Genomic DNA, 25,889 nt, shown 5'->3' with positions numbered 1-25,889 from the left:
AAGTACAAGTGTTTACTGGGTTTGAGATAGAAATTAACTACCCCCCCCCTTTTTTTTTCCTCCAATTAGACTGGTTCTCACTAACCAAGGTGTTTGTGAAACACGTCAGTGCTTGATACTTGTGTACTGTGCAGCATTTGCTTGGAGCATTAATGTCTTCTGCGTTGATTGCACAGGGAGTTGAACAACATGGGCATTTGGTACCGGATGGGCAAAGTTCCACGCAACCATGAATCTTCACAGCCTGCAACTCCTCCTTCCCAAGTACCATCTTCGACACCAGCTCCCAACCTGCCGAGGTAAGCTTTCTGCTTTCCAGCCCCTTCTGCCTGCTGCTGTGTGGTGTGTTGTTACTAACCTCGCCTGTCAGAATCAAGAGCAGGGTACCGCTTCACTAGGAATGATTACATGGCATGAGCTGATAGTGAGGGAGTGTGTTGTTCTTTCAAGTATTTGCCTACTGGAAGTTCCTTTGGCTGTCGTTGCATAAAGACATATGGGTGAACAAGTCAGAAGAAAGAAAAAGCCCGCAGAGGAAGGGAAACAGCAAACCACACCTTTTCTTTGCTTTGAACTCTGCAGGATGTTGTAGTTTTCAACAAGTACACATGGGTTGTCCCTGGAGGATGGGGCAGAACTGTAGCCAAGTCGATTTCTCTCCTTGACCACAGGGAGGGAGAAGCACTCATGCAGATTTTAATGTATAGGGAGACAAGTTTTGCTCATTCTTCAGAGTCAGCCCACTCGCGGTTTGAAGTACTGGCCTTGTTTTTTCTTTTCTTGGACCCAACTGACCCTGAGTGTGCAGAGCAGACCGCTTGTCCTGCGGTGACTGACAGGAGCAGCGCTTTGGCCAGTGTCTGCCCAAATTGTTTTTCCTGTATTATAGACAATATTTGTGTGTGTGTGTATTAATGTGTGCACTTGTGTGTATACTGGCATGTAACAGTAGTCCTGTATTGACAGCTTACTTGCTGGATTTCTCTGGACAAAGCAGAGTGGTGTTAAGCAACAGACTAACCCAGACAGAGGTTAAAGTGAGTGCTTTATACTGCTGGCATTTGCGATGAGAGCACAGCATCCAGAGAGACGGGCTCCCACTGCTGAGGCTCGCGGACTGAGCTCTGGGCCGCGCGATTGCCAGGGCACAGCACGCTCTCTATGGGTCCCTTTGGGCTTTTGCTTAATTAAGCGAACATGTATTCTTGCACCAGGCATTTGGTACACTGCAGATACAGTTTACAGGATTACAGTAACTGTTGAGAGCTAGAATTTTGAAGGAGACAGCGGAGAGGAATTCCAAGGGGATTGGTTTGTATACAAAGGGTATTGTATCGTATGGGTGGAAAATACTCATGTCCTTTGGAGTCTTGATTTACAGGTCATTTCAGAGAGCGACGCTTTTGAACTGCTGTAAACTGTTCCCGAAAAAGCTATCGGATATCTTTGTAAGGCAGGCGTGTACATTTGAGCCTTCACCTATGACCCAGGCTTAAATCTACTGTCTTGTGGTGGCTCTGTGAACTCTCCAAAGCATTTGGGCGTTTCTCTCACTGAGAGTTGTGCTCGGTCGCCTGCCACGCCACGGCACTCTGCTTGCTGTCCTGTGCTGTCAGGTGTGCTGCAGGCAGAGATGCTGTCTTGCTTCTCAAACACAAACGGAGGCAAAAGAGATGAAAAGCCAGCAGTCTGCTGGAGACTTCAGCCTGTCCCACTGGGACCTGGTACGCTGTTTTGAAGCTCCGCTGGACATAAGCTACATGCTGGCACAGGCCATGTGAGATCAGAGGAAAAGATGTCTTGATTTTAGGGCACAGATCTTCATTTTCTGTCTGCAAGAAATTCCTGCCTGGGCAGATTTCCACAATAAAGAGAAAAAATTATCATAGCAAGAGAATGTCAATGGCGGTCCTTAATCACTAAGTGCGGAAGGGTCACTTTATGGCCGAGCAGGGAAGGCTGCAGAGCAGCGTCAGAGCTGTTGGGAACAGGGCCAAAATTAGAGCTCAGAGCATCAGCGACAGTCTGAAAAGAAGTGTTTACAAGGCTTATATATTTTATAACCTCTTGTTGTACAGTTTATGGTTTACAATGGCTGCAAGGAAATTGGATCAGTTTTGTTTTACTTGCCAAATAAAGCAAATGTCAAAATAGTCAATATAAAATGTATTCTAATTTGGCTGAGTTAAAACAGCCAGTATGCAGTGGAATAATTGAATGTTACATTAATGCCTCCTAGTAAAAACCACCTGTCTGTAGCCAGCTCCACTCTCATGCCCTGCGCGTGATTTACAGGTAACTTTTACACCACCAGCCTGATCATTCAAAGCATCTTTCATGTCTCTTTTTTTACTCTGATTATTTATTATCCAATATATTTTTTAAGAAATAGAAATGTATATAAAGGTACATCCTGCAAATATTTCATTATTACGGGGAACACATACTGCTTGAGAGCCTTTTCTAATACTTTATCAGCAATGTGGTAAGTTACTCAACACTTAATATTTTGTGGAAGATTGTAGTCACAAGTAACCTCTTATTTTTACATCACCATAGAGAGATGAGATTACGCTGGTAGCCAGTTTGTGGTTTTATTCCGTGTGGATATATCCTGACAGGAACAGCAGTGAGTTATTCTGATGCTGCCATGAATGCTAAGAGAAAATCGGTGAGCAGTGCCGAATGGAGAGCGCTATGGAGATTCTGCCGTTAGGCTGTTCTCTTCAGTTGCTGTCTACCACTATAAAATAATTTTAAATCAAGAGTGTATGCTTGGGTGCTCCGGAACAATTGCTAACACTGGATATAAACTAAACCGGTAAAACACACCAGTGAGCTTCTGCACAGCAAAACCTTCCTAAATTGAAGACTTTTTACTGTGGGAGATGCTTATTTCTGCACCAGCCACGTTTTCGCCTCTGCTCCATGATGTCAGTTACTGATGGCAGCGGATGGCGGCACATCAGAGTTGTGTCATGTGTCAGGGGTTTGACCTCCATAGCTTGCTGCACGTCAGCAATGCTGCTTCCGCAGCTCGTGTCGCGGGGTTACGGCTCGCAGTCAGAGCTGCGCAAGGGGAGGCTTTGTTTGATATTCGTGCTGGACTGCATATGTTGTTTTTCAGCCATTTCTTCTCCTTGGTCTTTCCTACTGCAGGCATCTGGCTTAATGGTCTCTCACGGCAGCCCTTGCGCATCCCGGTGAGGATGGCATGCTGTGCTGTGGAGCACAACCGTGCCATTGTGCAAGGCATCAAGCTGCTTTACTGTCTTTTCTCTCCAAATCCTGCAACAGCTTCTTGGCACTTTTGGCAGCCTGGAGAAATGCACTTGCAGTTTCCCATCCTAGAAGGCTGCTTCTAAAGAACTGCTTTTGTTGACTTGAGTCACCAGTGGGAGTTTAATGTGACTTTCCTCGGTGCCTCTGCTCCGTGTTCAAGGCCTGCGCTCTTGGGTCCTGCGTGGTGACATGGCTTTGGGGAGCAAGAAGGTAATCCTTCCCCAAAAGAGGTGCTAGTAATGGGTAACTCGCCTGGCCCTCTTCATGCTTTTGCTTCACCCAGCCCTTGGATCGGTGGTTGCCAGTGCATGGCTGGACTTGGAGAAAAGTTCATTCAGGGGCATTTGAGCAGCGTCTTGTGGCTCAGCCCCTGGGTGCCTCAAGCTCTGTTGCAGTAGGCTAGAGCACGGGTTGTGTGTGACGGTCTCCTCTCTCGTGAGTCCAGTTCCAGCCTTTTGGGAGCAGGTCCCTGACGTCTGTGAATGTACCCCGAGCCAACCTCGAACCATTTTGCCTTGTGGCTGCCTACGCGATGGCTTCCGTCACAGCCACGGAGCTTTGTGAGCCCCTGTGGCTTCTGTGGTTGGGGAGTGCGTTTCACATCCCTTCCCAAGGTGCTGCAGGAGTCTCTACCACCGTCATTCAAACAGCCCTCTCACAATTTGTCAGCTGCAAGCAAGATGTCAGTCAGTACTGCTGAAGTGTGTTTTACAGTGACAGACATAATTGCACTTAAGTTTTTGCGTGGATGTTATCAATCTGTGACGGATACTTTGGGAAACGGAGCACTCTGATTGCAGATGATGTGTCACAGGCGTTTAATCTTCCTCTCGGAAAGACTGGGATTCAGTCACAACTTTTACTTGTTGATGTCAGGTTTTGAAAATGTAGATTCGTGCTGACCCCGGGAATCGTTCAGTCATTTAGTTTGCAGGGCTGTCATCGGAAAGGTTAATGGCTTACCAGGGAGAAGGAAGATCTTGCTGCAGTCCGCTTGTATTCATATCATGCGTTAGTGTGGCTGAGCACTACAGAACCCCTCTGGTTGCTTTCCTGGGATGCCTGTGGCACTTCTCCATGGCTGTTCTAATTGAGAACCAGAGCGGTGGGGCAGGGGAGAGGGCAGGTGAGCCCCAGCTGCAGGTCTCAGTGGGGCTTGTGGTGCCTGCCGCTGTCTGGGAGGCAGAGCCACGAGTCGACCAGAAAGGCACACGGGTGAGAAAACCGTGTCAGCCCTGAGTGCCGCACCTCCAAGTGTGCCCGGTGCCCAGGAGAGGCGGCAGGGCTGGCAGGACACCTGGCCCGGCCAGGAGAGGCCAGCAGTGCGGGCATGCTGCAGCTCGGGAGGGAGTTGCCGTCCTGGTGGGTGGCAGTCAGGAACGCTGAGTGGCTTGGTCAGGTCTCTGCACATGGAGCTCCTGGTGCAGCCAGGCACGAACTGTCATGGGCACCCGCAGAAGGAGGCAGCAGTTTGCAGAGCCAGATGGAGGATGGGGAGAGGGGTGACCGCTTCCCCAAGAGCCTCATGGCGCTGGTGCCGTGTGGCTCCCGTGCACACAGCCACAGGGACAGCTGGAGCTGGCACAAGCCTGCCGGATCTAAGGGGCACGGTTTTCTCCTGGCTAAACCACGACAGGCAAGCTGGAGCACGGCAGCCGGTCACAGTCGGGGGGAAGCAGGCAAGGCCTCCTGGGTGCAGGGGGTTTGTGTCCAGGCGGTACAAAATGCCTGCCGTGGGCAGGCGAGAGACTGGGCTGCCGGTGCTGGAGGTGGGGCCCAGCTGGAAAAGGCAGTGGGTGCTCTGTACTGCCCTGGCTGGGGGGGGCCACAGGTGGGGTACTGGCGCCTACGGCAGCACCAGTGTGGCCACAGGGCTGCTCTGTCCCAGAGGAGGTGACAGTCCCTCCGGACTTTGCCTGCAGCAGCTCTGCCCCGGCCCAGGAGCGATGCCCAGGGCCAGCAGCATCGCACCTCTCCCTGCCTCCTGCCCGGTGTCTGGGCTGCGTGCCATGCCAGAGCCGGGACCCCAGCATACGGCTGCTGTGCTTGTAACTCCTGCCTGATCCGCATGGCTAATAAGGTACAGAACCAGCTCGTTTCTGCTGTAGCTCACATCCCTCGCATCTGTGGGTCTGCAGCGTGGCTGGCAGCCGTTCCTCCCCGCACCCTCTCCGTCCTCTGAGCGTGGTCAGTCTGTGCCACCAAGTGCTCGGGTCTTGAAATACTGATCTGGCAGGAGTATTGCACCGGGGAAGTGCTGCTCTGGCTTTGATAAGAAGATAGCAACTGCCCTACTTAAACCCCTGAAATAAGAGTAGGATGTGTAAGTTTTCCTCCCGTGCTCCCAATTACCTTTTAAATAGCCATGCTACCCCTCCTTAGAAAAGGGAAATGATTTGCTCCTGGTCCTCAGCTCCCAGTGGAGCTTAATGTTAAGGAATGTAAGAATTTCCTTTCTAGGCAGAGAAGTCTGATTTTTCAAATTGATTTATTAATGGTGTTTGGACTTTGTCGTGTGAGCTTGGAAAGTGATCAGTGTGTGGCTTTTTGCTGGAGGCTGACGATGTGCAATAGGTGGCAGCTAATAAAGCAGCTCCACCAGCCCGGTGTGCTGGAGACCTGAACTCGCGCTGACGACCAGCCAGCCTTACTCTGTGCACTGGGTTAATTGAAGGGAAGTGGGAAGCCTTTTACCTTCCCTATTTTTTAAGTAGCAGCAATATTATTTATAAATAACAATTCTAATTTTTTTTCTTTAAGACATTTAAAATAGATTTTATGGAGAGTCTGTGGAGGAAGAGGTTCCAGGGTTTCAATGCTTTTCTGCTCTGGCGGGGAACAAAGCCAAGACTTGAGCAGGCTGCCATGGGCTGGAGGCAGACACCGCGGGTAGCCTGATGGCCAGGATGCTTTCGCAGCGTGGTGGGGGTCTACCTTCGAGGCCTTCATCTGAAGCAGATGCTGCCAAATCAGGAGTACTTTGGGATGGATGTTTCTGGTTTGCCAGTGGGATCTTCTGACAGTCTCATCCTTTCTACCAAATGCACCCTTTTTGGTGGAGTTATGTTTTCTAATTTGTTTCATCAAAAGAGCTCTAAAGTAAAACTACCTTCTGATCTACAACTAATAAAACAGATTCCTTGGCTTGAACGCTCAGATCACTTGTGCAATGCAGCACAATATCCCTAGTTTTTAAACTATGTACCCTACAAGAGGACAAGGATGGTACAAGGGCTGGGTTCACATCACAGTAGCTATGGATTAAAAAACCCAATGAGGTTGAAATAATAAGTTAAAGCTTGGAGGAAGTGTTTCCGTAGACCCATTCCAGTGGGCCGGTAAGAAGCACAATTTAAGGATGAAATGTCCGTGATGCGTGTACGCTGTGCAAATCTGAACAGGATGGTTGGAGTGGGTACGGGGTGCTGGCATCCATTTATCCAGGGCCTGTTTCCCATAAGGAATTTGTTATGAAACGGCACTGACCGTATGGCTCGCGTCCAACTCAGCTGGATGAAGACGTGCAAAAATTGGTCACAGTCCAGTGTATTTTAGTGGTAGAAAATGATGATTAGGAAAAAATGTTTAAACAATATGAGTGGTTTCCAGGCACAAGAACCCCTTGCAGCAGCCGAGAGAGAGAGACATTAACTGTAGTTAGAAGAAGTTTGATTGATTTAGCTGATTTTGAGGATGCATTGAAAAATTTGTGGAGTGCTCTGAGTGAAGAGGGTTCGATATCCGTAGAGTCATTTTTCTTTATAGAGCCCTGTTCCTGGTATAGTAATATTCCTGGAGGCATATTTTCTTTAGGGTATAGCGTAAGGTCATTAAGCACAAACCGAAGGTATTCATTCACAGAAGCTATATACTCAGTTGTTAAATAAGCCCTGCAGGGAAATTGAGCGTTTTTTCCCTAAAACTTCTGTGTTGTCTGCTATTTAATATGATCTCTGCCACTGTTGATTTGTAATCTGTGCTTTCACCCTGAAGTGCATGTGGTTGTGTTCAGATATTTCCTTCTTTAAATCAATCACTTTCACCATTTTCCAAAACACTTCTTGAGTTTATTGCTTTTAGTAAAGTGTTTGGACTGTCATTATTTATTACTGGCAAAGTGCTGACAACGTGCTCTTCCCAAATGAGTCTTTATGTGGAATATTTGTTTAGCAGGTTTTGCAGGGGGTGTCGCTGCTCCCTGCGAGCTGGGCTGGGCCTGCAGCACCCCGGGGCTGGGGGGGTCCCCGCGCAGCCCCCCCAGGAGGGGCTCCCCTCGCAGGTACGCGTCTCCTCAGATGCGGCAGCCCAGGCTTTGTTGTGCTGATTAATTTGACGGAATTTAAAATCCTAACTGAGGACGCTCACACCGTGTGTAATTTATCTTTTTGGAGTATTTCTGCTGTTTGGCAATTTTTCCCTACTGCTTCATTATCTGAAAACTCCTGACTCTGGAGAGCGGGGAGTGAAGGATGTGGAAAGCTGCGCTCTTCCCGCTGCAGCCTCCAGAGACGCCGCGCTGCTCATCTCCGACAACCACTTCATAAGCACTTCATGCTTACAGTATGAGGTCTTAGTTCTTTGATGCAGTCCTCTGCCTATAACAATTTAATGGGCTGCAGCTCAGACTTTCAAGCAGCGTAAATTAAACTTGTTGGGGTTTTGCTATTGTTTGGCAGCTGTTCTATCCTGGTTACTTAAGTCCTCTGATCTAAATTAATCCCTGTATAGAGGAAGCTGCAGGAGCTTCGTTCTGCATTAAGCCTTACATTTTGGGTTGCTGGTCTGCAGCAGATCATGCTCCCTTGTTAGCATCGTCGGGGCTTGTTCCGTTCAGCTGGTGACGGCTTTAGTTTTGACAGAAAGCGCAGCATCCTTTTCCTCTGTCCTCGCGGCGGGGTGTTTCGGGAGGGGGATGCGCAGCGCCGTGCTGTGTGGAGTGCGCTGGGTACGTGTGCTGTGGACAGCCCTTCTTCCTTTCTACAGCTGGGAAAATGAAACGGGTAAATCTAAAAGTGGAAAGAATCACTCACTCCCTTTTTCATTCTCTCATGCATTTGGGCTTTTATAAAATCTGAATCTGGCACCACCAGCTCTCATTGATTTTTGGGAAACAGGATATTTTAGTAGCTTGGAATGAGATGAAATGCTTGGTAAGCCCATATGTTGCTTGTTTTAGGGAAAGGGTCAGGAAGGTTTTAGAAAGTATTTAAATATTTGGTTTACACGATTAGAATAGATTGTCTGGAATGAAGTCCATTACCCGAGGTGATTCTTGCCTCACAGTTTTGTTTTTCATTGCAGTTCTTTGGAGTATGAGGTAGGTGTTCTGGCATCGCAATGCCTGAGCACAGTAAAAGTTAAGGGCTGTGAATAAATACTGTCGATGGGATTCTGGCCGCCGCCGCAGCCGTAGGTATCTGCTGTGGTGCTGTCTGCAAGCTGCAGTTTGGAAGATGCATTTGGTAGAGTGAGCAGCTGCTGAGAGTCCTCTGCCTGTCAGTGAAGCTCGGGCAGCTCCTCTCTCGGGAACGGGCTTTTTCCTCCCTCCAGAGGCAATGCGTTCAGGTTGGATTATGTTTCTTGAGAGCTGCAGCCTGATATTAACTTCTTGTAGGCGTGTTTTCAGCTTTCTACAGCTTGGAATTTAATTGTTCCGTCCTCGGTTTTTCATGAGGCGTGATGTTTGCGTAAGCCATCGTTGCGGACGATTTGGTTCTTTTTATCTGAAGGTGTTCCAATGAGACGGCAGTTCTTGCAGCGCTGTTCTTAAATTTGTTTAAAATAAATTGTAGTCATGACAGTGGTACATCAAAGAACAGGACAATTCATCTGCAGCATGCAGTATGGTTTCTAATATATTTGATTACGTGGGGCAGTTCTTAAAAAGTTTTGCCTGATTTCTCCACTGCACTCATCCAGTCCAGTTGGAAAGTGAAAACGTACCGTTCTTTTGGCTGTGCGTTGTTGATATTTTTATATGAATTATGAAGCATCCTTTGATATCTGGCATTTCCCCTTATGATCCTCTGTTACTTTTTATGAGTACTTGCCCCGTAACTTCAAAAGCAGTTCATCACCTTCCTGCAGACAGTTCTTAATAACTGATTTGGAACTGTCGGGCATTCCTGGGCCTGTTTTATGCGAGTTTCTCTCCAAAAACTTTCAAAAAGTGGCCATAATGTGCACAGACCTCAAACTACCTTTGCTGGCGTGTGCAGGATCTCTCTCAGCACGTGCTGCTTCTGTTGCTGTCGTATGTAGACTTGTTCTGTAGATTTAAAGACTAAAAGAAAAACTGAAGTTAAGAGAGTAATTAAATCTGCCCGGTCCTGAACTGTGCTGTTGCCGTTGTTTCATCCTAAATTGCCTGGAAATTATCGTCTGCTGGGGAAAAATATTTTTTTGTATTTAACCCGTGCTGGAACAGGGTGGTTTCAGCATCAGAGGGAGCGGGCAGGAGCCTCTCTGGGGCCGGCGTCCGTCTGTCCCTCCTGGCAGCACCAGATCCGCCTTGTTGCTTTCATCCAGCGGGGAGGCAAAAAGCTGCTTTTTGTGACAGTTCGAAAGGAAAATAATTGGCATGGGGATAGTTAACGTGAGTTGCCATTCCTTAACATTAGAGATTCCACTAAAGTACTAATAATTACTGTTAATATCTTTCAGTGGAAACTTTCAGAGTAAACTAGCACTGGTTGAAGCAGTATTTAACGGCATGCTGCTGGCATGATAAGAATGCAAATAAGCGTTATTAGCCTAATGATTTTGCTGTCGCCATGGCTGTGCAGCAGTAGTGTTGTGAATATGTCATGCAGTACCCGTGAATTTGGAAAGTGTGTCAAAACACAACTTCAATTAGTTTGCTCTAATTATGGCTCTAGAGAGTTCATAACTGTATCACTCCTCATTAAAAGAGATTTTCTTATATGGGTTAATACAGCACATAGAGGGATGTTTGAGTGATCTGAGGCAGAGCTGTGTGGAGGGAGGGAGCCTGCAGTGTGGCGGGAGGTGCAGTGGGTCCGGTCCCATCAGCTCCCGGTGCGGGGCAGGGGCTGGGAGAGCCCCCAGAGGGGCAGGCAGGACCGGGCGGCTGCGCCAGGACAGCCAGTGGGTGGCCGCTGCGGTGTCCCTCAGGAGAGGGTTTGTCCCTCCACGTGTCAACCTGGCGGATGATTCTGGACAGGCTTTAAAAAAAAAAAAAAAAAAAACACAACAACAAACAAACCCAAAAAACCAACCAAACAACAAAAGAAAACCCCAGCAAAACCCAAACCAAAACCCTAAAGCTGTAATAGGAACCGGACTTGATGCTGAAATAGAGATCTGGCCTGAAAGCTTTGCTGTGGTGAAGGTCACAGAGCGCAGGTGGGCAGAAGCCTGTGTGAGTTTGGCATCTCCGGAGCAGCCCTGCGGGATGCCAAGTGCCCGTGTACCTTTCCCAGGGTGTTGGTAGTGTCTTTCAAAGATGTCTTTTCCTCTTGCCTGAGCAGGTTCTTGCTTTGCAGAATGGGGAGAAGATTCTTGCGCTCACAGGTGAGCAGTTGGTGAAGGGTTAAAGTAGTAATTGTTTAAATCTTTTAGGCTTTCCTCCCAGTTCTGTGATAATTTGATGAAGAACTTCACCCTAATTAAATATTCAAATTAGGAATAAGTGTCAATATGGCTTCCCATTGCCTGGAATGATGATTAATTGTATTCAAAACTCTAGTGGCCGCTGTAATCTAAACCAAACCGTTGTTCTTGATTATTTCTGCAACACATTTACCATGTTTTTGTTTTAAAATTTAAACTAGTAATTGATTTGCCATATGCCTCAGAGCTGCACATACTTTCACGATATGTGTTTAGGAACTTGGGGACTTTGTAATTGGGATTTTCTTCCTTTTCAATGGCAGCCTTTTTTTCTTTTTTTTTTTTTTTGTCTTCTACAATGCAAAATGATTTGGCTTTCACAACACATAAGGAAAATGCATTATGCAATCAACTTAGTAGGTATAAGTTATATTGATCCTGGACAAAGTTTGCATTAATTTAAAATAAATTAGACTTTGTTTCCCATTTTTCCCTACAACAATGTCATGCTTTTAAAAAAGGGAAGGGCAGAGCTGATCTCCTCCTAGCAGTTGCTGCCCTCCATCCTGTGGTCTTGCAGCTGAATGCTCTCCTTGGAGAGACCCAGCTCTCCTGGGCGCAGCTCGGTGGGAGTGATGAAGTGCCCCTTCGTCCTACCTCGGAGATGGAAAGTGGCCATGGAAGGGGGGACATGGGCTGTCGTGACAAATGCCCTTGTAAACAGCCGCGTTCAGCCCCCCGGGGCTGCTAAGCCGGCGTTGGCAGCGGCTGAGCCGGCACATTCTCCTCGCCAGCCCCAGGAGCGGTCACAGGAGTGCCGGTCTGCTGAGAGCAGGTCTCACGGCGCGTCCCCACATGGGGCACGTGCAATTCCCCTGCTGCAAGGGGATACCTCAGCGTGTCTTCCAGCGTTGATACGTCTGAAATGGAGAGCAAAGAGGATACCCTGTGGAGTTAGGCAGCGAGCTCTGGATACGTCATCTTCTGCCACCGATTTGTGCGTGTGTGGTCACAGTCCCTCGGATGGCGAGCGATTCATTTTAATTACACGCGTGGAACGTGCGCACCGCTTCAGCATATGGCGATCGGGAAGCCTGGTGCCTGTGTGAGCTGCCAGACGCACCAGTGGCGACCGGGGACTTGGGTCAGAAAGCCTTTTGCAGAGGAAGGATTCGTAGCTCTACTGGAAGGCTGCTGCGCGACGGCCCCTTCCTGGCGCTGACGCGGTGCCCGCTGCGAGCCACCCGTGGGACCGTCCCCTCTGGCCGAAGGGACGCTCATCACCTCTCTCGCAGCCTGGGCTGCAGAAAAGGGCTGGCGGGGTGGCAGGGGGTCAGCCTCTCCCGCAGCAGAAGCTGGTAGAAACTTTTAAAATACTCTGCTCAGAGATGGGCTTTTTATGTAGATCTGCTTTGTTTACTTCCAAACCAATTCCTGCTGTTTTGTTTGGGATGAAGAAAGCAGTCCCCCTTACAAGCAAGAGAAATTCAAAAGTCTTTCTGTTTAGCTGTTTTGGTGCCTCGGAAAGTATTTTTGGATACTGCTATTAAAAAACAAATGAAAAGCATGTAATGCCTACAGGCACTGGTCTTCTGTTTTAAAGTGTGTTCATGACAAACCTGCCTCTGCTCGCAAAGAGACTCATATGGATTGTGTTTTAAACAGCAAACTGTTAGCCAAATTCGAAAATATTTTCACACCATCTTTTTTTGGTTAGAAAGAGCTTTGGGAAGCACAAGCAAACTCAAACTGAGGTTTGCTTTTTCTTATTTTATCCGTGCTGTTCACCATCAGCTGCATCACGGTCTAAAAATACATAGTTCTTCACAAAATGTGTGCTGTTTTTAAAGGCAGATAATTTCCAGATGATTTGCTCGATAGATAAAACCTGCTAGCTAAGAACGTGGATTTGATGCTCTGCTGGAGAATGCACAGGCACTTTCTCGCAGGTAGGGCGTTTGGGGGAGGACACGAGGTTTTCCGGGCAGGAGGGCGATGCCAGGGGTCTGGCCGTGGCCAGTAGCTCTCGCTGGTGGGAAATAGTAGCTGCTGCCTCGGCTCTCGCGCTGCGCTAAGCCCTTCTGTGAAAAGGGAACATCTTCATTACGTATGGCAATGGGGTCCAGAAGATTAATGACGGTGTTTTATAAAAATTTCACACAGACCTGGGATCAGCGTTAGAAAAATACAGGTTTGAATTAGAAGGGAAAAAGCCTGACTTTCTCATCAAAGCGTGGAAATCTGTGGGCTATCAGTAGCGGTTACTAGCAAAAAGCCTTTTCTCCTGGCAGACTTCTCAGGGGAGCCCCGTGGCTGGCTGGGCACCACGCTGGCCGCGCCGGGGGCACCGTGATGGCGGAGGCAGTGCCATGTCCCCCATGGCCAGCAGCCCCGCTTGAGCTGTCCTGGGCTGTGTCCTGCTGTCAGGGTGCCACCACTGGCTGGTCCTGTCCTGTCCGTGGGTCTGTCAGGTCCGTCTGCGGTGCCAGAGCCTGGCACCGCATGACTCCAGGTCTGGCAGCTCTGCGTGCAGCCCCGGCTCGGGCCCAGGGCCTGCCAGGAGCGGGGCTCGCTGAGTGCCACATCCCACCCTCCTGCACCGCCTGGTCCTGGGAAGGTCGCCCACCTCATCTTCTAGCCCATGTCCAGGTTTGCCGTGTGCTGGGTTTTGCTTTTAATAGGCTCGGAACCGCTGAAAATACTTTCAACTTCACTTCCATGAGCTGTGTTTTTTCCTATTCCTAGGAAGGTTTAATGGAAGGTGTAACAAATCTCTCTGCTGCAGGAATGCTGAGCAGGGCGATGGTGGGAGGGAGGCCGTGGGGCTGCAGCTAGAGGTGATGAGTGTAATTTGGCTTCCCTCTGCTCAGGGGCTGCATCGGCCCTGCCTCGGGGAGCGCGGGAGCATGCAGCGGGCCCTGGGTAGGTTTGGGCAGGCCTTCGTCATCAAGAGAGTTTCAAAGATCGTATTTATGAATGTACTCAGAATTTTTTGGCACAGATAAATCCAGAGCACTTGCTGTTAACGCTCTCTACCTTGAAGGAGGCGCGGCTGAGTCCCACAGGGTGTTTGGCCGCGCTCTCGATGCCGTCTGAGGCTGGTGCGGGGGGAATGGCTCTCCCCAGCCATGCGCAGGCTGTCCCCGGTGCCGGCTCGCAAGGAGCCTCCGCGTCCTGCCGGAGGGGGATGGCTGCCTTTGGCGCTTCGGATGTTGGCCGAGTCCAGTGTTCAGCGGCGCGGAGGGGGTTTGCGCTGGGGTGTAGACAGCCCTGCTCACAGCTGGACTGAGGAGCCGGTAAAACATCTGAACCAGCCTTGGTTGTAATGGCTGAATCACCGCCTTGGCCTCCTCTTCGTATTTGTTAAAATTGATGTTTGCTGCTTAACCTGGTTGGAACCATCAGGCAAGAGCGAGCCGATGGCAGCAGCATCTTCCACTCTGTAGTAACATCATCTCCGTTTCCCATCTCTCTTCCTTAGACATATCTCACTGACGCTTCCCGCCAGCTTTCGAGGGAAAAGTCACAGCACTCGCCTGGACTTGGAGCACCAGCACTCAAATTTGTATGCCATATCAGGTAAGCTGCGCACGCAATGGTTTCTCTGCTCTTCTGTGTAATCAGAAGTGTAACCAAGCAAAGCAGCCCTGCTCACACAACCAGCCCCGTGTGTGGTACCCATGGAACACACACCCGGCTTTTCCGTGGTGCTGTGTAAATATCGGGAGCAGAAGGGGTGCAGAGAGACCCCAGAAAGTGCCCAGGCACACGTGTTACTGGCAGCAAATGGTACTCATCACCGATCGCAGCCCTTGGGGAGGGTTGCTGCTGCCTGCAGAGGTGCTAGAGGAGAGCTGTGATGGAAAGCAACACTGACACAAACTTTCCTCCTCATCTTTTTCATGGTCTCACAGGTGAGTCATAAGAGACGACATCTCTGCCCATTTCACGGGAGGCTTTGTCCTGCTTAGCAAGAATGAGTTTTGTACACACTGCTCTTTGCTACACTCAACAGACACGTTAAAAAAAGATGAGATGTTTACTCTTTCTAATTTCTATATTCTGAATACTGGTACTGCATTAGATTTGCCAGTATTAGGGCAAATTTGAAACTGGATGTTAGGATATGGGGGGGTTCTGTGTTATTTTTAAGAAGCGTGTGCTTGCACATGCACGCTTGGTCTCTCTAGCTGCAGCTTTCTCTCTGTTCACCATTCCAGGCGAGTATACAAGTGCTAGAGCTAGTGATAGTTTCCAGGTGTCATTGTGTAAAAAAAATTCTGCCAATGAATATTTTAGCTGTTTTTTATTTTTAACTAGTACTAGTCTGCAGGGAAAATGTGTATTTAACTAGAGCGGTGAGGCTCAAGCCCACTCCTTCGCCCCTGCAGGTACAGGTACTTGTTACTGTGCGTCAGGATGATACAGGGGGTTCAGTTTGGAGCTGGGGTCCCTGTGAGCTGCCCCTGACAGCTCTGCCCCTCCGGAGCGGGTCCTGCCTTTCTGCAAGGAGGAGCGAGCTAAAAAAGAGCGTAGCCTGGTGCTCTGGGCCCGGGAAGAAATGCCTCTGGGAGTGAGAGACAGGGATGCTTTACAGCCTTGTACCGCATGGAGTCTGTCACTCCTGGGTGTGCCGAGAGCTGTGTGGTCTGGAAGCTACTCATGAACCACAGCAAAAGGGCTTTTGGTTCTGCAAACTAAAGAAAAACGTGAGGTGCAGCTGGGGTGCAACAGTGGGTTTCACCTGCCTCTCCTGCGCTGGGGCTGGCTCGTATTCTGGGCTTCAGCCGAGGAGTGCTGGGGTGCAAGAGGGTTTTCCTTAGAATTATTTTTCTTGGAGTAATGTTACACCTGAACAAATATTGTGATAGGCGTGGTAGAATCACACTTAGCCACAGTTTTCTCTTTGTTATGTCATTTTTGCGAGAGGAGAAAAATATTGGCTTTAAACCTGACTCTGTCAAAACCTAATGAAGGTACAGTCCCTTCATCTGGCTGAAGGAGAACTTCAGATTTCAGGACAGCTTGGAAACCCAGAAAAAGCAGCAGTGGCTTCAGTGGGCTGTACAATAGATAGTGCTTGTGCATAATCAGGGAAGAGAAGATGGCAAAAATGTGCCATTCACAGGTTCTTGCTATTAATAGTGAGTGACACTTCTAACATGGGAACATGGCATTAATTCATGTACCATAATCAAAGGGTTATTTAAAAGGTAATCTCTGACTGAAACTGCAGCTTCGGGTTCCTAAATAGATGGAATATAACAATTGCATAATTCTTGTCAGTACTCGTTTTCCTTGTTACTCTCCTGCCCTAATAGATTTAGAAATGTAAGGGAAGGCATGCTCTTGCGTTCACGTGAGACGGTCCTGCATGGAGGACGGAAGCTGCGCTTTCTCTCCTGAGAAAGCATCAAATGCACAAACAGCGAGGCAGCAACTCTGCGTGGATATTAGCGAGAACGCTTCTGGTCCGGGGCTTCCCGCAGACGGCCTCTGCTTGCAGTGCAGCCTGGAAAGGTGCCCGTTCTGCAAAGAACCTGAACGCTTTACCAGATACGATAACGATAGGCAAAGCAGAAAACAGGCCTGCAGAACTGGGCATGGCATTAGTCCACATTTGCATGAGCACGTTTCAGTCCAAGTATATAACTTTTTTTTTTCCCCCCAACTGCACATTCTCCTCCAGACACGTTGTTATACAAGCTGTTGTGCATACGTGTGCTGTAATGGCTATTGCAGCTGCGATCCTTTCTGAGCAAAGGGTCTCGTCATATGAAACATCCTGTGCATTGGCAGGGATCTTCATGCGTAACTCCTGACCACTGCTGCCTTTTCAGCAGCTGTGATGAGGTGCTGGGACAATTCCCTTTGCGTGCTTACACGTTGCCGAGGTGGATTAGCCCCCAGACGCGCTGTGGAAACCATTCCGAAGTTTCCTGTTACGTCGGTGCAGTTTGCAGCCAGTCCGTTTTAGCTGCGCCGCAATGCGAGTGCCTCGCTGCAGTGCCATGGCAACGGGAAATTTATTAACGCGCTTCCACTGTCGTCCCTAATTGCTCTGCCGGGAGGTGGTTTGCCACGGTGGGTCCTGGCTGCAGCGTGCTTTTGCTGCGGGCCCTGATGCCGGGGAAGGTGTGCGGCAGCGAGCGGGCAGCGTGGCGGGTGAGGTGACCGGGGCGCCGGTGGGTGCAGGACTCCGCTCCGGCCCTACCGTGCATGGATGAGCCTGCGGGCTCCCTCTCTTGGCTCGCAGCAAAATGGGAGGTTTCCTGGTGCTGGCGCAGGGAAACAAAAGCCGTTACAAACCGTCTCTTACCTTCCAATTTTGGTACTGCCTCAGTCTGAGCTCTTGTGGGGGCACAGGGTGGGCTGTAATGGAGGGGAAAATTAAGAGCTGCACCACGGTCTCGGTTCTCTGTCTGTAGACACCCAAGATTTTCTCAGTAGTCAATGAAAAGGACACTTCCATCTGGGGTATAGCCTATTTATGGAAGGTGAAGTGAATTTTGGCTGTTGAGCCTCCTCTGTATCTCAAAATACACTTTGGCAGAAATAGCCAGATCCCCACTGGAACTGTCCCGTTATTCCTTGGGGTGTGTAATATAATTATTATCACAAAGCTGGAGTCGAGGAAAAAATGGACCTGAAAGTAGTAATTACAGTTTTTAACCAGCCTTTTGTTGTTTCCAGTCTTGGCAATGAAACATTCAAAGTTAGGGAGACTCCTCTTTGCACGGTAAACTAATGAATCAGTCTTTGACAAGGTGCATATAGGAAACTATTGCCGGGAGCCCACCACGTGCCGCTGCGGCGCAGTGCTGCCGCCTGTGCTGCTGGCATTGCCCCCCGCGCCCGGAGGCTCCCATCCCACCCGGGACCGAAAGGCAGAATCATTCCTAAGCCGGTGTGCAGAAGGTGTCTGGGTGCTGCCGGGAGCTGACAGGTTTAATGTGCGCGTTGGAACGGGCAGCTGCTGGAAGAAGAATGCCTCGCTCCAGACAGACCTGTCGACAGACACTGCTCAGTATTTCACAGCGTAGTCTTTCTTCATGGCCTTCAGCTTAATTAAGATGTTGTTGTGACTACATACTGCCTTCATTTCAGCCTTCAGCATCTTCTGGCTGCATATTGCTTTGGCTTATCAGAGCCACAAGGACAGTGAGGGAGAGAGGGAGCCCTCTCAGGCAGCCACAGATAATAACGTACAGGGAAAATTCCTGAATGAAGTGAAAAATTATTTATAATAATGGTACTCAAATAGAAGGGAAATAAGTCACTCTAAGGGTATATAAATTTTTATGATAGTGTATAAACAGCCATAGCTTGCCTTGTCTCCCATCTATCCCAGCAGAGAATGAGCGCAACATCTAGCATAAAGAAAAATATAATAAGAAAACGAAGAAACGGATGGGAAGAGCTTGGAGGATTGATCACTCGGTGTATTTGTATATCCTGATGTAAAAGGTGCTGCTGACAGGTGGCCAGGTTTCTTCTGTATAAAACCATGTGTGTGCTGTCAGGGCGGTGCGAGCAGCCTTGTTTCGATTGATGAATTGCCTGCTTTCTTGATTAAACCTTCCGTCACTTAAGAAACAAAAAGCCTGTGTTTGGGTGGCAGAGTGGGACATGTCAAAAAAATCTGTCTGCTTTACCTTTGTGCAGATGTTGGGCACAGACTGTAACATGTATTATTAAAATGAATGTGGCATTTACTGTGCATTATTTCTTTCCTGGGAGAAAGGACCTGTAAATTATATGCTAATAATAAGCTTTAACCCTTTCAGAAGCCAAGAGATTTAGGAGTGCAAATACTCCTGCAGGCCCCGCTAATTGGATGGGCTCAGATACTGCCGTAGCTCCCTGAAGTTAATAAACAGCGTGTTTCACACCAGTATGCTGGTGCCTCTTGGGCATCCTGTCTCCAATAAGTTTTCTGCTGTGTAAGTGCCACTGAAACGTAAACCTTTCGAATTACAAAATTTTCCATTGAAAGCCCCCTTCAAATTCCGGTTGCAGGCGCGAGCTGTCTGTGCCTGGGGACGAGGCCGGCAGCGTGGCGGCTGCTCCGCCGGCCATGCACGACCTCTTGAGGGGGGACAGTGCTGGCAGAGCCTCCCGTCCCGCACCGGCTCGGGGCTGCGTCTGCGCTTTCAGAATCCTTTCGACCTGCCAGTCTGAGACGTGCCCAGCCCACTTGTCTCAGAGAGAGGATTAGGGATGGAAAAAAGTCCTCGTGCACCTTGCAGGGCACGTGGCAGGGTGTTGGGCTGGAAACTAGTGACCGAGTTTGCAAAATGAGATTGTTACGGGCTCAGCTGTGGTTTCTGGGGTGTCACGGGGTGCTCCAAGGCGCGTCCCTCCCCGCAGCGCAGGCTTTCCCTGCTGAAGTCAGGTGGGCAGAGCCGCTGCTGGCTTCGGTGTGGCACCCTGTGCGCTGCTGGGTAGGATGGCCGTCTTTTGCCCTGAAATTTTACTGTACCCAACTTCCAAGTCGTGTTGCAGGTGGATGTGTTTGTCGGTTGTAGCGTACAAACTTAGGGAGTTGGAATATAGGATAGTTGATAATTGCACCTTCTCTTGACTTGCTCTGACTGTCAAGACAGAAATGGTGTTGCATGGCGCGTACCAGGTACTTCTGCACAGGCCCGTCACGGTGTGCGTACAAAGTAATTAGAGCCTCTCTGTCCCAATTTTGTGTATGAAGCAAGTGTATGAATTTACAGATACTGCTACAGCTGTCGTCTCGTAGTCAGAAACGTAACTTCAGTCATATAATCCTGTCGTGAAGGGTGGTTGTTCTAGCAGCAACTGGGAGATAACAAGGTGATCGCAGTTACCCTTGGGTAGGACGGAGTTTCGTTTTTTTGAACACAAGTGCCAGACCCGAGATGTCACATCCTGGGACGTGTCACACACTTTATCTGCTGGGAAGCAGCGTTCCAGGCTGCAATACCGGCCGGCCGTTTGCTTAGGAGCGACGTGTTTTCAAAGCAGTTATTTGATGCAGGAATGCCTTTATCTATATTTCTTATCTTAAAAGTACTATTTTGTGATTTGTCTTTAACCACGTTGTCAACACAGTTGCTTGTGGGAAGTATTTTTCCCAGAGAAACTGGACTGAGCATCAAGGAAGGGAAAGGCAGCCAGGTGCCGCTTGGCGTCGGCTGTCGCGTGTTTGCCAGCTCGCCCTGAAGAAGGATGTTTTTGTGGGCAGCTCTCAGAGGTAGCATGCTGTCTCCAGGGCTCCAGCTTGTTTATTTTGGAACTGTGCACCAATATTTGTTACCTTAAATATTTACCTTAAGGAGGTAACTATTTATTTAAATGTTTATTTATTGTTACATTTCAAATATAAATAATTCTTTCTGATATTTAAATATTTATTTTCCTCTTTAAGACACTTTGTAGAAAGGTCAGAACACCCTTTGTGGTCTGCCGGGGTAGCGGGACGGGTTTGTGCGCGCTCTGCTGGGCCGCGGGTAGTGACTGGGCACAGGCGAGTGGTGGAAGTCGTGGCCGCGAGGTGGGGGGGTCGGGCTGCAGCTGGGGCGGGAAGCGTTTGCAATCGCTGGTTCCAGTCGGAGTTGGACCCCCTGGGTCACCCAGGGGAGCTTCCCCGCGGGAGGGGGTGCGGGGGTCGGCGCCCCGGGGCCGCTGCGGGAAGAGGGGGATGCTCCTTAGCCCGGGTAGGAAATCCAGCAGGGCTTGGTGTTCATCTGCACTGGTTTGTAACCCAGGTCTCTGGAGGCAGCAGAGAGTAGAAACTGCTGGTAATGATCTGGAAAAACATCAAAGCCAGTGAATTCCTGAAAAGGAAACGGAGTTGCTGTTCTGTATTGGGTGATGCCGGTCTTGGCGGGGGGCAGCTGTGGTTTCTCTGGGCAGCTTTGTTGGAAGCGTTTGTTTCACACGCCGCTCTTGCGGCAGCAGTTTGCTCCCAGATTCCTCCTTCCTTTCCGGAGCTCCTTCCGCGTGTTCAGCGGGGCCGACAGTTCTGCTCCGAGGCCCGGGGCTGCCCGGGGGGGCTGGAGGGTGCCCCGGGAGGGTGACCAGAGCCCCCGCTGCGGGGCCAGGCTGGGGGTGCACTTTGTGTTACCCCTGCTCAGCGAGGGACTCCGAGTGCCTCGTTGCTTGTACCCCCCCCCTTTTTTTTTTTCTTGTTTTTACACTTTTTTATTTAATTACAAAAGAAATCTTTCTGAGGTCTTTCTAGATTAAGAAATGGAAGAAAAATTAAGATTTCATTCCATTTCGGTGCCCATATGTCAGCTTCTTTCTTGTTGCAAAATGTCAGGTTATCTGTGCCACAGCTGCCACTTACTTCTCTTCAATGTACATTTCCTTTTAAAAGATACTGTATCTTTTATCTGTATGTAATAAGGACAGACGTTTTAATCAGAGGTTAGTCATTTATTTTTGCAAACTATTGTTTTGCTTCATCATTTTTGCAGATAATTAAATGGTTCACTTGGCACAGTGTGTCTGCTTTATTAAAACAGGTAATTTTGAAAAAAAGGAAGATGCTATTTTTTGGATCACTGCACAAGAATTGCTTTTATCTTCATCTTCCAGCATAGTTTCTGGTGGTTTTGCGATACCCTCCTCTGTTTGAGTGTTTTAGTACATTCCGCTCTCTAAAGGGGGAGGCTCTGTGCTACATTTTCCTGTCGATCCCGATTCCCACGTGTGTGTTCTTTGCGCTTCTTAAGAATAGAAGCGGAACTAAATTTATTTTTTGTGACACTGAATTTTAATCAGGATGGTCCAAAAAAACAGACAAGTTGTGACACAAGCTTTATTCTGCATTGAAACCTCTTTACTGAGGCTGAGATTAAAGTCAGCCTGTTCTTTGCCCTATTGCAATTTCCAATTTGGACTAAGAGACCTGGATAATCTTCAAAATATAAAAGGCTCTATTAATATCCAGCAGTTCAGGGAGACTGAAGTCTCCTGTAAAATGCTGCAGCTGCGTATTTCAGGAGGGGAAATGTAAGTGTTACTTAATACTGTATTTAACAAGATTCAAAAAAGTGTATTTCTTATTAAATTAGCTCATCCATGGTGTGCCGATTCCCTGTGTGCCTGCAGCTGCCGGGTACTGCTGGGTTATCCGTGCTGCGCTCGGGCAGGCTCGGCCCAAACGGTGAAAGATGAAGCCACGAGTCCTCCCGCCCGTGTCGTTTTTCAGACGTGTGATTTTCTGATTAACCTGCTCTTGTCCGAAGTGGCATTCTTTATCTTCATCTCCTCACTGCCGCGTACGTGCACAAGAGCGCGACAGCTCTGGCCGTGGCTCCGTGTTCCCTCGGCTGTCCCGCGAGGCCGGCGTGGCGTGCCTTCTCCCGCTGTACCGCACCACGCATACAGCCTTTGCCCACTTTTCTGGGATCACACGTCACCTTCCGAGGAAGCTGCCGGCTGATCTCTGCTGGGAGGATTCTCTGGCTGCTGCCCCCACGCTGTGAATTATGCATGAGCAGGTGTACGGCAGGGTCTCTCCCGGCGGCGGCGTGGGTGGTGGCGCAGGCGTTGACGCCGCGCGGCGTGCGGGGCGCAGCCACGGCGAGCGGCTGGAGCGGGGCTGTGTCGAGGGCGGGAGGTGACGCCGGGGGGACCCCGCTGCGGTGCAGCCCCGCCAGGGCAGGGGTGCAGCTCGGTGCTCGTGGCGCTGCTGGCAGGAACCTGCCCGCCGCAGGAGGAGCCGGCGGGACGCGTGGCGAGCACAACCTTTGCGGCCGGCTGCGCTAGGTTTGTTTTGCTTTTCGGAGTGCCGTAGTTTAATTTTTTTTAAATAGGAAGCCACTCTGTGGTTTGGATATTTAAACAGTTATTAACCGAATGACAATTAACAGATTGCACAGACAGATTTTCTTTTCAAAACCTCAGAAATTGAGTACAGTTTGCAAAACTATCACGGCATAGTAATGACAATGAATTTTGATTTCCCGGAACTGATATTAGACTCCTTATTAAACTATGTGCATCTGCTTTTAATTTACTCCAAATAATTGGAAAATGCAATGAAGCTTTCCAATTAAAGCACGGCTTTATGCTGTTTAATAATACCCCCATAATATTATAGCTTATGAAGTGACAGGTGAGTTGGTGTATGAATAAAACATAAAGGCAGCAATAAGGGACAGAAAACCGGAGACAGTTGTTGGGGATTTTAAATGCTGGATGTAATTTGCATATATTAATCTCTTCTTTTCAGCCTTATCAGGCGTTCTTCAGTATTTGAAGTTAAAATAGCGTTGACAGGCGGGAGTACGCTTAGTTTTTTCAAGGATTTATTACTTGTATAATTTCTGATCTTTAATAAGCAGATATGACTGATCCTCATAGTTCTATAGAAATCGGTTAATTGTTCCAGATGGCGTGTACTGATTATGCAAAATTACTTTTCACACCATTTTTTTTTTTCTGATGGAGTTTGGAGTAAAATTAAATTTTTTATAGCCTTCTTATCATGCTGTTTTACAGTGGTTTTTGCACAGAAGTTGAATTTAATCTACTATATTACATTGACCAGCAGAGTTATTCTAATGTAGCATTCTGTGATTTGACAAAGAATAATAGAACACATTGCTCATTGTTCGTTACTGTGCTGCTAATAAAAAGGAGTTCTAGTGCAGAAAACCAGGCTGTTATTTATGAAGAATGCTTAATTTGCACAGTTAAAAATGCAAAATTGTTACAATGAGATGTTCTCTCTTTTGGATAGAAGACTTGGGCAGAACAAATGAAAATAGTCTTGTTGCTACAGATTTCATCTAATAAAGAGGGATTTTTTTAAATGACTGGTGTGGCGAGGCTGTATTTTATTGGGAGGAGCAGTCATCCAGGCAGCACGCTCTGACTCCTATCAAGAGGTGTCACTGGTGTTTTCCCTGATTATCGTCATCCGGATATCTCAATGGCATAATTTCATAATTGAAAACATTTATAAAGGTTGTTGGGCTTCATTTATCTAATGAAAAGCTGTTTATACAAAATAAACCACACATAAAGCCCTCTTGCTAATAAGGTTATTGCAATTCGTTTTGGCGGTGACTCAGTAGTTGGAGGAGGTGTCCCGCCGCCGCCGCGCTCTCCCGGCAGTGCTGCTCTGTGTCCGGGCTGTGCCGTGCCGTGTCCCGGCAGCGGGCGCCCATCCCGCGGGCTTGCCATGGGCAGGGCTTCCTGGAGCAATGGGCATTCACGCGCTGCCGCGGGCCCTGGTTAATTTTGATGTCGCGTCCCGTCCCTTGTCGTGCTGTGCTGCCGCCTTCCTCCCGACGGAGCCGTGCGTGAGTTTGTGCCGTCGCCACTGAGCAGCCGTGCGGTGCAGGGTCCTGCGTGTCCCTCGGGCTTCGTCCTGGGGTCTCTGCCGCCATGCTAGGACCTTCACGGAGGGGCTGAAGGGACACGGAGGGGCTGAGTCCAAGACATCTTATGGAACCATAGAATCGTTCCTGGAAGGGACCTTTAAGATCAAGTCCAACCGTCAACCCAACACTGCCAAAACCACCACTAAACCCTCTTACGAATCTTTGCAAAGCAAACCAGTAAGTGTTTAAAAAATGACCTTGTGGTTAATGGAATTAAAATCTCCAATTAAATTAGGAAAGTGGGGATACAGTAAATGGACTTTTATAAAGAGTGCTTATTTTTAACTCAATAGAAAAAAGACGAGTAATTAACTCAGCCATTAAAAAGCTCAAAATTTCTCCCATCTCCTGTGGAACTAGAAAATTGTTTTGTGTATACTCTTATATATATACGAATAATATATATGGAGACAACTAATGGCATAAATCAGAAATGATTAGAAAATATTTGTTCTAATGAAGTAATAATTTGGTAGTAATGCTTTTCATCAGTGTAGCTTAAGGCTACATTAAGTGGACAGACTTTATATGGATTCTCTAATTTTAATCTTCAAAATGCTATCTAATGTCTCATTAAGACTTGCATATAATGTATCTTAAGTACAGTCATTAAATATAGTTTAGGGAGATTTATGTTCAGATATTGCTTAAAGATGTTTTAATAGGCCCATTTACTCTGATGATATTAATGAGCTCTTAACACATATTAAGCTTCTAAAACTAGTGGTGTTCCTCTCGCAGTGAGCAAAACAACTCGGGGATGGTAAATGAACTGGGTGCTCCAACAAGGCTGGTTTTCAGCCGAGGCCTCGGGCACCCTCTGCCATCGCTTTGGTGCCCTAGGGCTGTGTCCGTGTCCCCGCTGGGCGGCTGCGTGTGCCTCCCGCGTCCCTCCGGCGCGCGCTACCTGCGCCCCGCCAAGGTCGGCCAGTCCCGCTCACGGCGCGGCGTCCCCAGGGCTGAGCAGGGGATGCTGGCGCTCGTATAACCGCCTCTGGGGTAGCGCTGCGGGCTGGGAATAGGCCAGACCTGCGATAATATCTGTAACAAGTTACAATAATTTGGTTGTATATCTACTGAAATAAATAAATTTAAACTTTAAGGAAAGAGCTGAATACAGTCGTGCTTTTAGATTAATTCTGCTTTTTGATCATCTGAAGTTAAGATGCGAGAATTATAATTATGATAATAAAAACTGTTCATTCCCCTATTGTCACTTTAGTTCCAACTCGGAAAGTTATTGCAAACAAAATTCTCCAGTTTCATCACTCAGCTCTTCTTAAAAAATCCTTCTGAGTTCAGAGACTTTTATAATTACTAAATTGGTTTGTTAGAAGGAGATAATAGCAAATTTCTTCTTTTCATAATTGGACATTTCTTCCCTGTAGGCTAATGTATGCGCGGCACTTGCATACACAATAAGCTGTGCTTTTGAAAAGCCATAACTAGCTAATAAGTGCCGTGGTGTCATCAGAGAGTAATGGTTTGCTGATTAGCATAATTAATGACAAATGGTGGTGCGGAGCGGGTGGATTGGTTTAGCGGATGATGAATGCGCTGCCGCTGAAGCTGAGCCCTGCCAAGGCGGCCGGGCTGGCCCGGGGCGGCTGTTGGGCGCCAGGGAGGGCTCCTGCCCTGCGCCCACCGCCATGGCACGAGCCG

General features: G+C 48.4%; 1 protein-coding gene across 6 annotated transcripts in view; it reads left to right on the top strand.

Moving 5' to 3' along the window:
• MVB12B (multivesicular body subunit 12B) overlaps positions 1–25,889 on the top strand; it is a 61,097-nt gene that overhangs the window by 19,239 nt on the left and 15,969 nt on the right. For 5 of the 6 annotated variants that reach the window (XM_063352775.1, XM_063352771.1, XM_063352772.1 and 2 more), the window contains 2 exons: positions 177–299; positions 14,336–14,433. In XM_063352775.1, coding sequence (XP_063208845.1) covers positions 177–299; positions 14,336–14,433 — 221 coding nt within the window. Of the gene's footprint in view, positions 1–176; positions 304–14,335; positions 14,434–25,889 lie in introns of those variants that run through there. The other variant, XM_063352776.1, reaches the window with a different exon arrangement.

The sequence above is a fragment of the Chroicocephalus ridibundus genome, chromosome 15 (assembly GCF_963924245.1).
Source record: "Chroicocephalus ridibundus chromosome 15, bChrRid1.1, whole genome shotgun sequence".
Lineage (NCBI taxonomy): Eukaryota > Metazoa > Chordata > Aves > Charadriiformes > Laridae > Chroicocephalus > Chroicocephalus ridibundus.
The sequence above is the reverse complement of the archived record's forward strand: the minus strand, read 5'-3'. Positions and strand labels throughout refer to the sequence as shown.